The sequence below is a fragment of the Perca fluviatilis genome, chromosome 10 (genome assembly GCF_010015445.1).
Source record: "Perca fluviatilis chromosome 10, GENO_Pfluv_1.0, whole genome shotgun sequence".
Lineage (NCBI taxonomy): Eukaryota > Metazoa > Chordata > Actinopteri > Perciformes > Percidae > Perca > Perca fluviatilis.
This window is the reverse complement of record NC_053121.1, coordinates 20,878,088-20,893,126: the sequence shown is the minus strand read 5'-3', so window position 1 is coordinate 20,893,126 and position 15,039 is coordinate 20,878,088. Positions and strand designations below refer to the sequence as shown.

The window sequence follows — 15,039 nt, the reverse complement described above, 5'->3', positions numbered from 1 at the left end:
CTTGAAAGTAAGGTCCCCATTGCATTCCTGATCAGAATTGCCTCAGGCAGAGTTTCCAAAAGCAAGCCATGTGAATTACAATCACCGCACATAAGGTGGACATCAAAGCTTTGTCTCAGCTTCTGTGTTGTCCCATTCCTGCCTCTTGTATTGTAGTGTGATCCGCCGAGTGGTGCAAGCGCAGACATTGTTAGCTATGCCTGTGTTTTGTTTGCTCTAGGTGTCCTTTGTATGTCCATGTGGGAATAGGCAGACATTTGGGGTTTTTAATTAAATTCAGCTCATATGATCAGTGGGCCTGATAAGTCTGAACTGTGCCCCAGCGTGTCCTCAAGACAGCTCCTGCACATTAAACGTAATACAAACCTTTTCTTTGTGTTTGGCAGCAGAGGTGGTGCATTTCATTCTTTTATACCATTACTGAAAGTGCTTCTGCAACCTGTGCAGCATAATTTAAGGAGACATAGACAAAGTGAGAGACAGACCAATACATAGAGACGGAGGGTTTGCCGTGTTCTGAGCATTCAATCTTTCTAAGTGGCATCAGAGCTTGCAACCAGCCTGTTTAATTATTGAATAAATTGAATTTGGGGTGGAGGATGACTCAAACCTGTGTCTTCATTAAAGCGTGTTTAGGCTTTGGCTTATTTGTTTTAATTCAGCAGACACAGCTTTGCTCACGTCTACGCTACACTTTGCTTTTAGTGGTTGCATATTTTATGACCAGGTTTTTGATCTTTGAATCAATTACATGGCGTGAATATTAAGCAGCGGTATTGTAGTCAAGATCACTTAAACCGAGACCAAGTCATTACCAAGAACAGAGTGTATTGAGACCGAGAAAAGACCAAGACAAGACAACTGAAACATACAATATACACAACTAACTAATATGTATAGTTAATATTCGCTAAATCCCTTTGGCTGAGGGGTGAAGAGATTTCGGGATAGTTTTGGTACAGAGGCAGATTGATAACTTTAGCTAGCTAGCTTCGCTAGCGTCACTTACTCTTTATGCTTCCTTACTAAGTGCAGATACAAATTTTAGGTGGTCCCAGCTGTGTCGGGTAGCGTTACATTGCAGCATTTACACAATGCTGTATGTTTTCTTTTAGATGTTGTTTTGCAAATAAACTCTTTAAAAAATATATAATAAATAAAATGTTATTGCAGACATCTCCCAGACAGCCAGAGCTTCTTCTGCTGTCACCTCCATTCACTTTGGGAGTGTGTGTTAAGGGGGGTGGGGAACGGGGGTTAACAGTTACAAATTTCAAACTAGAAATGATTCATGTAATTGGTTGGATTTGAAGCAGCAAGTTTTACATTCAATCACAGTAATGATGTTAACATAAATCTGACGATACACAGGCAATTTAGTGATTACCCTGCAGTTGTGTTCTTGACCAGTCTTGAAATAAAATCCCTAGTCTTCTTCATCCGAGACTGAGACAAAAGTACTTGTACTACAACACTGTTAGTCAGAGCGAGTATGTTCTTTTGTGCAAATTAAAACACATGTAATAATCTGTGGGGAAATTATTCCTGAAAATGTATAGTGCTCATTTTCAAGAAAACAAACCTGTTGCTCTTCCCCGTATAATGATCTTGATGATTACTGATTCCACCGCCTACTGCTTTCTGTCTCCAGTGAGTTGCTGCATGACTTTTATTCCTGCATCCCCCCTGAGAAACTCCAGAAACAGAAGGTGGCCTCCATGACTGAAATCGTCAGCAGCCAACTCTTCCAGAAACAAGGTGCGTAATTTGTTCCTGTTACAGAACTCAGCACTGACCTGCTAACAAATAGCAGACTTAACGGTTGTGGTGAAAAAAACACTCCCAGATGTGCACAGTACCAAAGAAACACCGACTCATTCTGTGTGGGATCCTCTAGAGCATTTGTTCTTTCTCACTTAAAGGTTGGGATCACATTTAAAAGGTCTATTATACAGTAAGTTATTCCAGCCCAGCAACAGGACTGGGCAGACAGCTGTTCCCAATGTACTTTATGACCATGTAAGGATGTCCTTTGCTTTAAAGGTTTAATCTTGATACAGCAAAGTGTGGTGCTGCTAAAACTGCAAGGGTAACGTTCCATTCCCTGGACGGCAATCCAGTAAAGCACTCTGGATAAAAGTGTTGGCCAAATGGTGAAAGGACAACTGGTGTTTATGCATGGATGCCTCATTTGCTGTACTGCAACGAACACACACATTCAAGTCAAGTTCATTTACACAGAACTGACTTGACCCAACATGTTGCATAATTTCTATCAAAATATTTTGCAATGTAAATATATTGTCTGTTATTAGGTAAAGAAAATAAAGGATTAACCTACTTTAAGCTCATGTGCTGCTACAGCTCTCCTTCAAATAAAGACGACAAGGATATTTGTTTAGTTTTCCAAACGATCTTTTCTACAGGAGATCTTTTCTATCGAGATAAAGAAAACAATATGGTTATTTGACGTTGACGCTGTGACACACAATTGCAGTGCTACTATGTTCACCTCCACTGACATTACAATCAGTGCAATGGAGCCCGGTCAGATACTATCTTATTACAATCAGCAGAAGTGGCACCAATTAATGTACTTGTAAAGATCAATTCAAGTCACTCTGGCTGAGAATAAACAGTCATAAGGCTAAAATAACATCGACCTTAACTTATGTTTGTAGTCATAGGCAGTTTCTGATGGTTCTCTTTTGTCCTTGTGGTGTTGACATTCTCTGTCCGCCCAGACTGAAAACGTCCATGGACCTTATTGCAAGCATAAATTGAGTACACCGTTCACGCCTCAGTAGGTGTTGGTGGTGAATATAGAGAAAGATAAGTGTTATCCATATTAATGTCACAGGTGATACCTGCAGTCTGCCAAAGGAGAAGAAGTAATATCACCTGATGGCAGATAAGACAGGAAGTGTTTTCAGAACGCTGCAGTTATAATATCATTATTGTGTCACTTTTCACACCATGCCTATTCTACCTTTCAATGATTTTCACTAGATTTGGCCTAATTGCCAGGGACACATGATCTAGTCTGTTTCGTACCCTTGAAGTGCAGTACACAGCAATGATCACACACTCCACACCAGTCTGAGTCCACCCCCCTACCTCTGTTCAGCCCTATTATGTCTGTCTAATTTGCTTGAGGTGGGCTGATAAGTGGTGGTTTCCCCTGCAGAGGACCACACGGTGATGGATAGAGTGTGCTAATGTTGTCGATAAGGGGTCCATAATCGGGGCTCTGCAGTTCAAACTGAAGAATTGGAAGTAGGATGTGAATGATTGCAGAAGACCAAATTTGGTTTCAGACAAAAATCGGTCTGAGTCATCGTCCAAGTCGGACTGAGATAGGATACATGCCGGGCTGTGCTAGACAGATTCCGTCACATCATGGACATTGCAGGTTGTGTATGAGGATACATTTATGCACACAGAGAGCAAATACATTTATATGTATTTGTTTCAGAGTGACTGATGACACTATATCTGGGTATGAGTATATTTGTGCATTTCAGTGTTTGTGCAGTGGTGCATGCTAAATGGGTGTGTGCACTGCCTTGAATGTTGTTTTTGCCCAGTGTAGCAGTGGGTCTGCTCATCAGTCAGATGCTGCCAGCCAAGTCAGTGGCCGGTCCAGGATACGGTCTTTTGGTATTGATCCTGGCTCAGATGATTGATACCCCAGGGGCTGCGACGACAGGCTCGGCCCTCTGGCTAGCTGTCAAGACACTCAGAGCCATACTCTGTCACCAGGAAAGTATCAGGATAAAGAGCAAAGGAATGTAGGACCTCGTGCCAAAATGCTACTTATCAATTTTGGCAGACTAAGTCTCCTGAATTATCAGTCAATATGGAAAAGCAGATGACTGTCATGCAACCGTTTTGAAAAGATTTGGAAAATACTTTTAGCTCTAGTCACAGCCCGGTGTGTTTTAAATTCATGCCAAGAATCATTTTGAGTGTTTGTCATTTTTTAAATGGTGGAAGTCTCCTGTTGGGGAAAAAAAACAAAACCTTTAGATGCAAAAATGATAGCGATAGTCAGGCAGAGGTAGCAGAGAGACCAAGAAGATACAAACAATCAGAGAAGGAAAGGATGGAAAGTAGAAGGGAGACAGGAGGGAAACAGAAAGAGAAGGGAATAATCTTTGTGAAAATAAAAAAATTGAGACTGGGAAGAGAGGAAAGAGGGATGACATAATGATTGGTGAAGGTGGGACAGGGAACAGAGGAGTGGGGAAGAGACAAAGTCTGGTTAGAAAAAGAAGGAACAAGAGATCTGAGCTGGATAAGGAGAGAGGAGAGAGGAGAGAATGGTGGTGCTGAGACAAAACAAAACCTCTTGGAGAGAGTCAAAAAAGGAGAGTTTGTGAGAGAAAGAGAGACTGGCCTTGTTTTGCTATTAAACAGACCAGGAGTGATTAAAGTTTAAGGCCTGTTCACACATAATTTATCAGCAAACCTGCATGCTGTTGGTCAGGGACACCCAGCCCCCCTCTCTCCCATCCTCTGCCACAGTGCTTATTTATTTATATTTATTTGTTCTTTTATACATTGGTCCATTCCATCTCAATCCCTGCCCCACCAAATGAGAGCTGACACTCGGTCTAATTGAGATGCATTTTAGTATTGTGATGCTAATCAGAAGGCTTGTATGCTGGGGTGCCAATCGTCCAGGAAGCTGAAATATGCAGCAGAGCCAGATTATATATTTATCATGGCTAATGGCCTTCGGTGTCCTATCACTGCTCTGCAATACATATTTAATAACCCTACCTGTCTGTCTGACTGTCTGACTGAGCAGGCCTGCCAAGCTCGCTCTCCAGGGAGGAATGTCAAACCACTGACAGTGTAGGAGAAGTTAAATGATGGAAGGGGATGGTTTTTGTGTGTCAGTGTGAAGAGATCACCTGCTCATGTTTAACAGAGAGGGAGAATAAATGATCTTAGGGATCATTATTTTAGTTTTTTACTGTATATATATATATATATATATATATATATACACACATATACACATATACATATATACACATATACATACACACAATCTGTGAATTCATTTGTTCTTTATTGTAGATATAAATAAACAGATAAATCAATTTTACAAAACATCTGGGGGGTAATTGGACTATAAAAGTACCAAATGCAATGCAACCATTGTATTTGAACCAGTCCTTGTTATTTTTTTATGTTTGTTTTTTTTTTAATTTTTTTTTTTTTACTCACTCTGAAGTCCATAATGAGCAGCATATTTGCTCCACAGTTTTTTCCTCTCATACTATTACTGAAGGATTTTCTAAGGCATTGGTCAGCATCGTCTTTCAGCAGAAAACACAAACACTTTGGGTGTATGTGGACTAAAATCTGGATGAAAATGGGTTTAAATGAATTAGCTCCTTTCTGAAAAAATATTGCATATATTTTGGTGAAAATCATCAAAACCGATAAACGTCCTTAACTACCATGTATGTATGTATGTAAGATTTTTTTGTGTGTGCTGTTATTCAGGGAGAAAGCAGTTGCTATTTTGGTAATGAGGTCCTGTCACATGTATTATTTTTTCTCTATTCCTGGTTTAAAATTAATGTTTGTCTGTGTTTGCGCCCAACATGCTGAACTTGCTTTTGCCTGTCCATGTGGTTGGCTTTCTCATGACTGGTCGCATCCATGGGCAGTGTTTGAAGGGATTGGATTTTTTTTTCTCTTATTCCAAAATACGCTCCTGGGATTAAGGCTTTTGGCAAACACATACTGTATACCAACACAATACCCACACTGGCACTCACACAGATACACGTCTGCATCCTGTCATACAGGTTAATCTGGTTTTGAGACAAAATTTAAATTTGGCATTATGGCTCAATTTAGGCAAATTATAATGCCGCCAGGCAATCACTGTGACAGATTGAGAGCATCCACACCGATCAGGGGGGAAAAAAAGAACAAGAGATCAGGGAGAGCAAAGAGCGAACAGACGCAGGAGGATGAGTCTGTCATTTTTTCCCCCACTCATTTCCCAAAGCTGGCCAAAGTCCCTGATTCAATCCACTAACCCCAGTGTTTCCATTATATACATTATAATTATTGCCGCAGCTGCTTTAGAATTTTATGAAATGTCATGAAGGCGCAATTACAAGACTCTGCGGAGCTGTCTGCTCCACTGAACTCAAACATACGGTCATGCGCTCTCTCAACTTTGAGGATGAGCAACTGGAACATTGACAGGACGCCAATCACTTGTGAAGTCATGACAACCAAATAACAACACAAGTAGCCTACAGCATTTTCTCCTCATACAGAGTGACAAACCCTAACCCCAGGGACAAAAGCCCCGATGGCTGTATTCCCATGGAAACAGAGCGCTCACGCAAAATATGACAGCTGCAGCAGCTTGGAAAATAACGATATGGGGAACTGAATTTGATGAATTTACTGTTTATCAAACCACAAATGAGATAAGAATTAGCTAGCTTGTGCACCCCGCGGCCCCCCCGCCTCAGTCAGCGCAATCCCCGGGATCATCAAACATTCTGTTAACCCTAACACTAACACCACCCCCTGCTTCTGAAAGAAATCCTAGAAGAAACACTGAACTCAGCATTTTCACAGCCAGGCTGCCATCTTACTTTGTCACAGTCACCTGTCTTGAAGTACATATTAAACAGATTAGAGGAAACTCCATTAATTTTAGTAAAATGCTCTTGCAAGATAAATTGTTACAGCTAGGTATCTCTGTAACATGATGTAATAAAACCTATAATACAGAAAATCAGAAAAGCTGCCCATGCCATCACTAGTGTAAAATGATTATTTTTTTAAATGTATCATTCATATCATGCAGCCATCCCATTACTTAAATTGCTTGTGATTTACTGCAGCACATTATACAGTATTGTTGACATTGTTCACACCCATGTTTAAATATTCCCTGCAGTGATTACTTAACATATGCATGTCAGTGCTTGATGAATATGGATGAGTGATGTACTGTACAGTTATTTTTGTCAGGATTTAATCACTGTTGAGTGATCTCTGTTGTTCCCGCATTCTCTACCAATCAGCATTAGTGACAGGTCACTTTAGGCCCCAGTTATAATGATACTGAATGTGGTTTTCTACATCTGGCCTGTAAAAGAGCTTTAGATGGCAAAGATATTACCATATAAACAAGCAGGATTAATCTGGATGTGAATCTAAATGTGGTATAAAAGTAAGATTAGGCTGTGTTAATATTTTAACAAAATCTTCTTTTTAAGCAGATGTAAAAAGCCAGTGTTTAATAGTGGAACTATGTGATGTATGTGTGAGGGTTATCCTAAGGGTAAACAAGTATTTGCATGAACCACAAGGGACCTGCGTTTATTGTTATGTATTTCGCCAAGCCTCTCCCAAAGCAGATGGTTGAGCTGTACTTTAAAAGCAATCCCCTTTACTGCTTTCAGGGTGTGTGAGTGTGTAACAGGTTGCTTGGTGGTCCAGTAAGCCGCCATGTGCCCATAAGCTATATCCTTAGCTATATAGACTTATTAAGAGACAGATACTGTATGTGAATCGTAAAAAACATAATATATATGCTGTGTCCCCTCAGCCTCTCCTCTCCTCTCCTCTCCTCTCCTCTCCTCTCCTCTCCTCTCCTCTCCTCTCCTCTCCTCTCCTCTCCTCTCCTCTCCTCTCCTCTCTCCTTACCTCCCACTGTCTTACTCTAATATATTATTTTATGCTGTGTTACATTACATTAGCTTTTGTTGCATCACATTAATGTTCATGTCACGCCTTATTGTAACTGCATCATCTTACTGAGATCATCTTACTAACACCCAGCAAAAACTGCCTGCCATACCTGTCAGAATGTAATGAATGTATGAATGTAAAGTGGGTAAAAGTGGGGTGTGTGTGTGTGTGTGTGTGTGTGTGTGTGTGTGTGTGTGTTTCACAGCAGAGGAGCAATCTGCCACAAATGATTTTAGACTGTTGTTGTACAGACTGACCCAAAGTAGCTGTGCTTACTGTAGAGCTGTGGGTTGATGGTTCCAGAGGTTTAATGAGAGAGACGGAGGTAGTTTCTGCCATTCATTTAGAGTCTGCGGAGACTGCAGTTTGGGAGGTTGTGGATGAAATGCTGGAAGAAAAGAGGGATGGATGAGGCTAATGGAGCAAAGTGAGTGGAGTTTAATCATTTTGGGAAATGCCTCTGTCTCACACTCTCCCTCCTCGTCTCATTTATATTCTGGTCCACGATTGTGTCTATGGGTTAATCTCAACGGCAACCCAATGTAGATAAGGACAGTAGAGGGACACAACAGTCAGTGTATCAACACACTTACCCATTAATTAATTTGGTACAGATGTGAGAGTGGTTTGTTGTTAACCAGAGACAGGAGAAACCTGACAGAACAGCTTAGTGTCCTGTTAATAGGCGACTTGCTGCACTGCACAGCTAAGCTTTCTGTTATGTTTCTCAGGTTACAGCACAATAGCATTTCTCGAACTGATTAAACCTTAATGATTCCCTTTGGGATGCTGGGTCATTATCCAGCAGCAGCGATAACAGTTGAAGCGAATTGAAGCTATTACAACAAATGATTTCAACACTTCAGTAAATTGGAGATATTATAAATACAATTTACAGATTTGGCTTAGGTATCACAATATTGCTATCCAGTCTGAACAAATACAAAGCTGGACTTAAAAAACTGAAATCAGGTAAGTTTATAATGGTTAACACAACCTTTCTTGATATCGTTAAAACTTTGAAGCACTTTCTGATGCTACCAACAGACTAATTGGTCAATCCATTTAAAAGTCATATGGAAGACTGGGCTTGGGAGGAAGGCAGGGGTGAGGGGTGGCAATTAGAGGGTGACTCATAGTCTGTGACTAAGGTGGAAAGATAATTTGCATGCTGTTTGAAACACAGGGTAAAATAAAAGCTGCATCTTGAAGCAATGTTTAAGGGATTATAGGATCAGTATAAGCAGAATCTAGTACTTGTTATCCTTGTTTTAGTGGTAAACATGACACACATGCTAGGTTCTGTCTGGACAAGTGAACAAATACTGTATCAACATACTGTGTACATAGAGTTGTACATCTATGTTGTTCTTGTTATAGTAAGCTCTGGTCTTGTTTTGTGCGTATGTATAGAAGAAGTCGTGAAGAAAAGCAATTTTACTCAAGACTGCACCCTCTACTGTGATTGTGTTTACTTTGCTTTTGCTGACAAAATTTGTTCTGTGCCAGGTGTCATCAGCATCATAGCAAAAGTCACAGTAAAAATGCATTTAAGGCATACTTGTATATCAACATCATTCACCACTAGAGCACTCTTTCATCTGTAACTTATCGTCCTATACTTTCGGGAGAGCACTCATTCACATAGGCATGACAATTTTATGCATTCCTATGAAAAAGAATATCATCCCACTAAACCATTTTAAGACAGTTATCTTGCTCTACAAATCATTCACCAAATATATTTTACCACCACACCATGTCAGCAATCAGCAATTTAAAAAAAAAAGTGAGGTGTGGACAGACAGCCACAACCTAAATATGAACAGAGTAAATGTAGGGCTTTATATTTCAAAAGGGGTTTAAAGTTGGAGCAAGGGTAAAAGTAAGGAAGGAGGGAGGAAGACAAATGAGGGATGGAGGCAGAGTGGATGAGAGGAGACACCCACAGTGACATGGAGAGATGAAAAACCTGCTGAGAGAGACATTTAGTCATCACCAAGCGCATTGACAGTTGGCTTGGTCCCAGCCCCTCTCAACTCACAAGATTTACTTGTTGTTGCGCCTCTAAACCTCCTCATTATCATCTTTTCTATCACTCTATCTTCCTGAAAGCAAGTGAGGACAACCAAAGGGAGGGAGAGAGCGAGGGATGGAGAGAAAGAAGAAGACAACTCAGATTTACATGCCTCTTAGAAACTGATATTGCATCTCATTATCATGTGCTATAGTTTATTGTGTTTGGCTGTCAAATGGAAAAAAAATATGGAATAGAAAAGGGATGAGCTGGCTGCTGAGCCATCAAAGCTGCTCTCTGTGTGGTGGCCTGCCAACACTGGTGGCTGTCTGCTCGCACAAACTTGGTAACCCAAACACATAACCACATGCTCACACAGGCATAAAGAGATTCCAACTAGCGGTGAAGCACCAAATCAGACACAAAAAGGACAAATCACACTTGGACACACAGACACGCATTGGTATTAAAATTGAAAGCCCAAGATTAAAGCTAGAATAAATAGACATTTCCAATTGAATATAGATGAGTACTTGAAGCTCTGTTGGTGTGCGTTCTGAACACATTGAGAGTTGTGCGTCAGCACCTGTGTGTATTTCTGTTTCTTTGAACAAGTGTGTATATCTACACATGGTGAAAGCTAGATGAGAAGAAGTTAAAATGCACCCCCAATGTTTGCCCAAAGACATTCATTTCAATTCGCCTGTCAGTGCCTGTTGGCAAAACTTTCTTCCACAGCATGGCTGAATGGATTTACTGCATTGTTGCACTGCGTTAACATGCAACTAAATCACACAGGCTAGTGGAACATAAAAACACAGGTTTGCATATAAAAGTGAAACCATTGGTGCATTCAGCAATGTTTATTTTAGTTTATTTTGAGTGTATCAGATTGCACCTTTTCCGTTTTTTTTTTTTTTTATTTCATATGTGATATCAAACCTCTTCAAATGTGAGTAAAAGGCAACAACTGAAAAAAAAAGCTGCATCAGTAAAAATGCCTTTTTTCTCCGTTTTTCCCTGGTGCCTTCATCTCCCCTGCCACTACCCCCTCATCCCTAGTTGAGCTCTCAGGCAGCGTCTCTTTTTAGGCTGCTTCGTTACAAAGCCGCCGCTAGCGAGTTTCACCAAACAGACCTCTGCAAAAATGGTTTAAGGTTATAGGATTAGGGCCATGACTGGGGTTAGACACTGCCAATCCTAGGGAAGGATGTGGGATTTGTATAGAACCCAAAAGGAAGTTTTGTCTAAGAAGCTCAAGCCAGGCAAGATCTAGAGCACATGGCACATGTAGTACTGTTCTATACTCTCTGAGAAGACGAGCAGCATGTGACAACACAAAACTGGTGATCGGTCGCCCCAGTTAATGGGTTTCATTACGCATACATTATTGGAAGTTTGTGGCGAAACAAATTCTATTCTACCCGGAGTGTCTATTTGCACCCCCGGTACGAATAGCCTCGGTCACACAGCTGAGCTATTCACACCCTGTGACATAACAACAAGAAAACGTTGCTCGTGTGCACCGAAATCGTGGCGGACGTTCATCTTCCATGACCGCAGAAACTTGCATATTAGGAAAGTTTTGTCTCTAAAGTTTATAACAATTGAATTTCTAGCGGGAAATGGATACTACAGTTGCGCTTTCTGTCTTCAGTGAAAGCATACAACCGTTAGTTTGTTAGTTAGTACCTATTTTATGTATACAGTATAGTTACCTAGCAACCATGGCTTGAAGACACCAAGTGAAGTAAACAGTTGTACAACATCCTGTAAGAACTGCTAGCTGAGTGGTTAGACCACTGAGCTTTGGTTCGGGAGTTTGAATCCCTGGTGAGGTGATCTTGTTTTTTTCATTTTGGATTAGATAATTTGCATGCAATTGCGCAAATCAGGGCCTGTGAATGCGATTTTTTTTATTTTTTTTTTCGCAGGGTGGTAGGGGAAGACTCATGAATATGCCTGCTCTGGTTGGGTTGGTTAGGTTTAGGCAAGAGGAGTGGGACTGGTTATGGTTAGGGTAAGAATGTCAGGGCGATAATATTCCAAAAAGATGTAATACATGAGTAGTATGGATAACTGTGTGGAAATATATGCCAAGGTACTGTAAATGCACAGGGGTGCAAATAGCATACGTTGATATTTGTACCAGATAGGGTATTAATAGAACACATTGCTGTGTGCACCGGTGGGGTACGAATAGCATTCATTTCTAATTGCACCAGGGTATGAATAGCATACACTGCTAATTGTACCAGGGGTGCAAATAGCCTCACCCAATTCTACCTGAAATGCTGAGTAGGAGAAGCTGAATTATGACGGACAGAACAAAAAGACAAGAAATGGGAATCGAGAGGAAAGGTGTGAAAGGACACGTGGAGGGGTCAGCAGAGAGACCAAAACAAAATGGAAAACAACTAAGATTATATTAAGCATAGAGAACCGGGGAACTCAAAGAAAGACAGCCACCAGGATAAATGAGAGGAGGAGATGCTGGCAGAAGTTGCAGATTCTAAGAGGAAGCTACATTTGCAAAATTTTTGCATTTAAGGACCCAACAGATCTGCCAGGCCATTAATTGCATGTTGTCAGCAAGCAACTGCTTTTCACAGGGACAGTGAAAGTTCCTCGAGCATAAATAAGGGCATTTTTTCACAGATAAAAATTGCTCTTTCTATCTGTAGATAAAAAAAGGCAATATTTTAATACTTTTACAGTTTATTTTGCCTCACTCAAGAAATAAAATCACTGAAATGACCTCAGGTGCCTCTACTCGCAGTATGTGCTGTTGCATTATCCATTTTAAAATAGTCTAAGAAGAAATGCAGGAGGCATCCATCATATTTGATTGGACCACTGATGTGATCCGCTGTGAGGAGGCATTGTTTGTTTTTAAAAAGAAGAGGACTTATTACTGTGCAAGGATTTTGTTTTTTTGCATATGCCTCAGATAGTACAAACACGCACATTTCTTCACAGAGGTCGGAGTGCGTGGTCAGCAACAGTGCAGTCCCCTAGAGCAAGTGTTCCTTGAAATAGCAATCATTTCAAATGCCCTCCTAGAGAATGACCTAGACCCTGGAAGCTGCACGCTATTGTAGCTGGTGTTCTTACATGACTGAAAGCCCTGAGGACCAAAGTGCAGTTCAAAGAAGTCACTGAGAAAGCTTCCATTCAGGCTGAAGCTGCAGATATTAACATTCCTGATGTTATTCCACGCCAGGCAAGGTGCAGAGAAATGCCTGCAAAGTTAAAGGCACTGTTCCACATTGGTGACTGAAGATCAGCCACAGAGTCTGGAGGAGAATTACTAAGGCAGCCTTTACTTCATCATTTTTGATGCTCATATCCAGGAACTCCAGAGGCATTTTTAAAGGGAAAGGGAAAGGGAAAGGGAACTTAAAGGGAAAATCAAAACAGACAATTCACACCCAGACAGATCCGTCAAAGTAGGATACTGTATGTGAGCAAGCTATTAGGGTGCTCATGGTTTTCTATAAGTTTTCTGAATTTCAAGATGAGAAGCAGCTGCTGACTGAACTAAATAGGTTTTACCCTGAATACAAAATCTCCCAGGAGAGCACAGGTTATATAGCGAGTATTCAAAAAGCATGAGACTGGTTGTTTTTCCATCACCATTCAAATTGGTGAAAATATATAATCTTCCCATGTCAGCACGCTCCGTTAAAAGTTCAACCAGAGTCGAGCAGATTGTGTCACTCACTGTGGGTGGACAATGAAATTGCAGAAATCTATATAATATAGTACTGTATGTACAATCTGAGTATGCCTGATACCACACTGTTGCTTAATGTGTTCATTTAGAAATTAAATGTATTTCTCTGTCTCTATTACGCTCTATCTTTAACTCTATCATTTTTTATTTCTCACAAATTTTTTCAACCAAAGTAGCACAGATCATGCCAAACCCAAGAAAAAATGGTGTACCTACGAAGAAACAACACCTTGTTGTGTTAGACCACGTGTTTTTGTCTCACCTTTTAAATGTAAAATGACAGAAAGGCTAGATGCCTGTAAAATATTTGTGTGCATTAATGTTTCTACTTTATGTGCAGTAATGTTATGCATGGAGCTTTAGTAACTGTATTCTTTAATCTTGCTGCACATTCACATAGTGTCAGGGTTCAGGGCATAGACCTTGAAGCTCGCTATATCGTGGTTATGGTTTCATTACGCCTGCCTTCTGACACAGTAAAAACAAAAAAACACTCAGTGTATCCCACAACAGGATACCCTTTCAATCCCCACATCTGCTCTCTATGTCATGTTTTCTCCCCTCAACATGTTGCACCTAGAAGTACCAGCTGGGTTTATTGCTTAGATCAATAGAAATAAAGGTGTAGTTGGCTTTGGGGTCATTTCACCAGGGAATGGAGTTCTCCCCAGGTTTAATGGTACATCCAGCCCCTGGAAGGCAGATGGATTAATTCTGGCGCACACTACAATTCTGCTATAAAACATAGCTCATTGTTTTTTCTATCTGAAAGGACAAAAGATGATGAGTTTCTGGTTCGATGGATTAAACAGATTAAGCAGGGTTTTTACACAAATACAAAGCTGGCAGCTTCTAAAACACCATCCCACAGACTGGCAGGCCTCCTTGTTTCATGTTCGTTTTCTGACAAAGGGACATCTTTGTTTCAAGTTTTACATTTAACATTATGTTAAATATATTCACTAATTAAATGATAGCATGCCACTGAGATAGTTTTGTTTGTCTCCTAGTCACTCACTTAAAGCTTTAGTGCGTAACTATTTTATATTAATGAACGTCCATTTCATTCAAGCCGTTGCCAAATGTTGGTACAAAGCTAATTAAGACTAGCCTGGATGCCAGCCGAACTTAGCCACGCCCACAAAATTCGAGGTCGGGAAGTTTGGTCTGGAGCAAGGGGGTAAGCTTCGCTTCAGAACTCGAACCTCCGATGGCGCCATTTTGTTGCTACAAAGGTATCACCTCCTGTTAGCATTCCACTGACCGCCATTTTTTTTTTACGTCACTTGACTGCGAATAACTTTACATCTGAAGCGTTTAAAGACTCTATTTGTCCATGGTTTAGTTCTAAAGAAACACGACAATGTATAAAAGGCTCCATTACCTTGTAGCTCACATTATGGCTCCGTAGCAAACGTTTTTGTAAAAATAGGCTAACGATTGTGTCATAACCAAGTGACTTACTGTCGCACAGTAGAGGAATTACCGTATAGTACAGGAGAAGCTTGCAGGCAGTTTGGACTTACATTAGCTGTTTAGATTT

The 15,039-nt window shown here is 40.6% G+C and overlaps 1 protein-coding gene across 1 annotated transcript in view; it reads left to right on the top strand.

The window, feature by feature from the left end:
* LOC120567463 (dedicator of cytokinesis protein 2) overlaps positions 1-15,039 on the top strand; it is a 51,603-nt gene that overhangs the window by 31,333 nt on the left and 5,231 nt on the right. Inside the window, exon 24 of the mRNA XM_039814435.1 lies at positions 1,652-1,758. Within this exon, the coding sequence (XP_039670369.1) occupies positions 1,652-1,758 (107 nt within the window). The remainder of the gene's footprint in view (positions 1-1,651; positions 1,759-15,039) is intronic.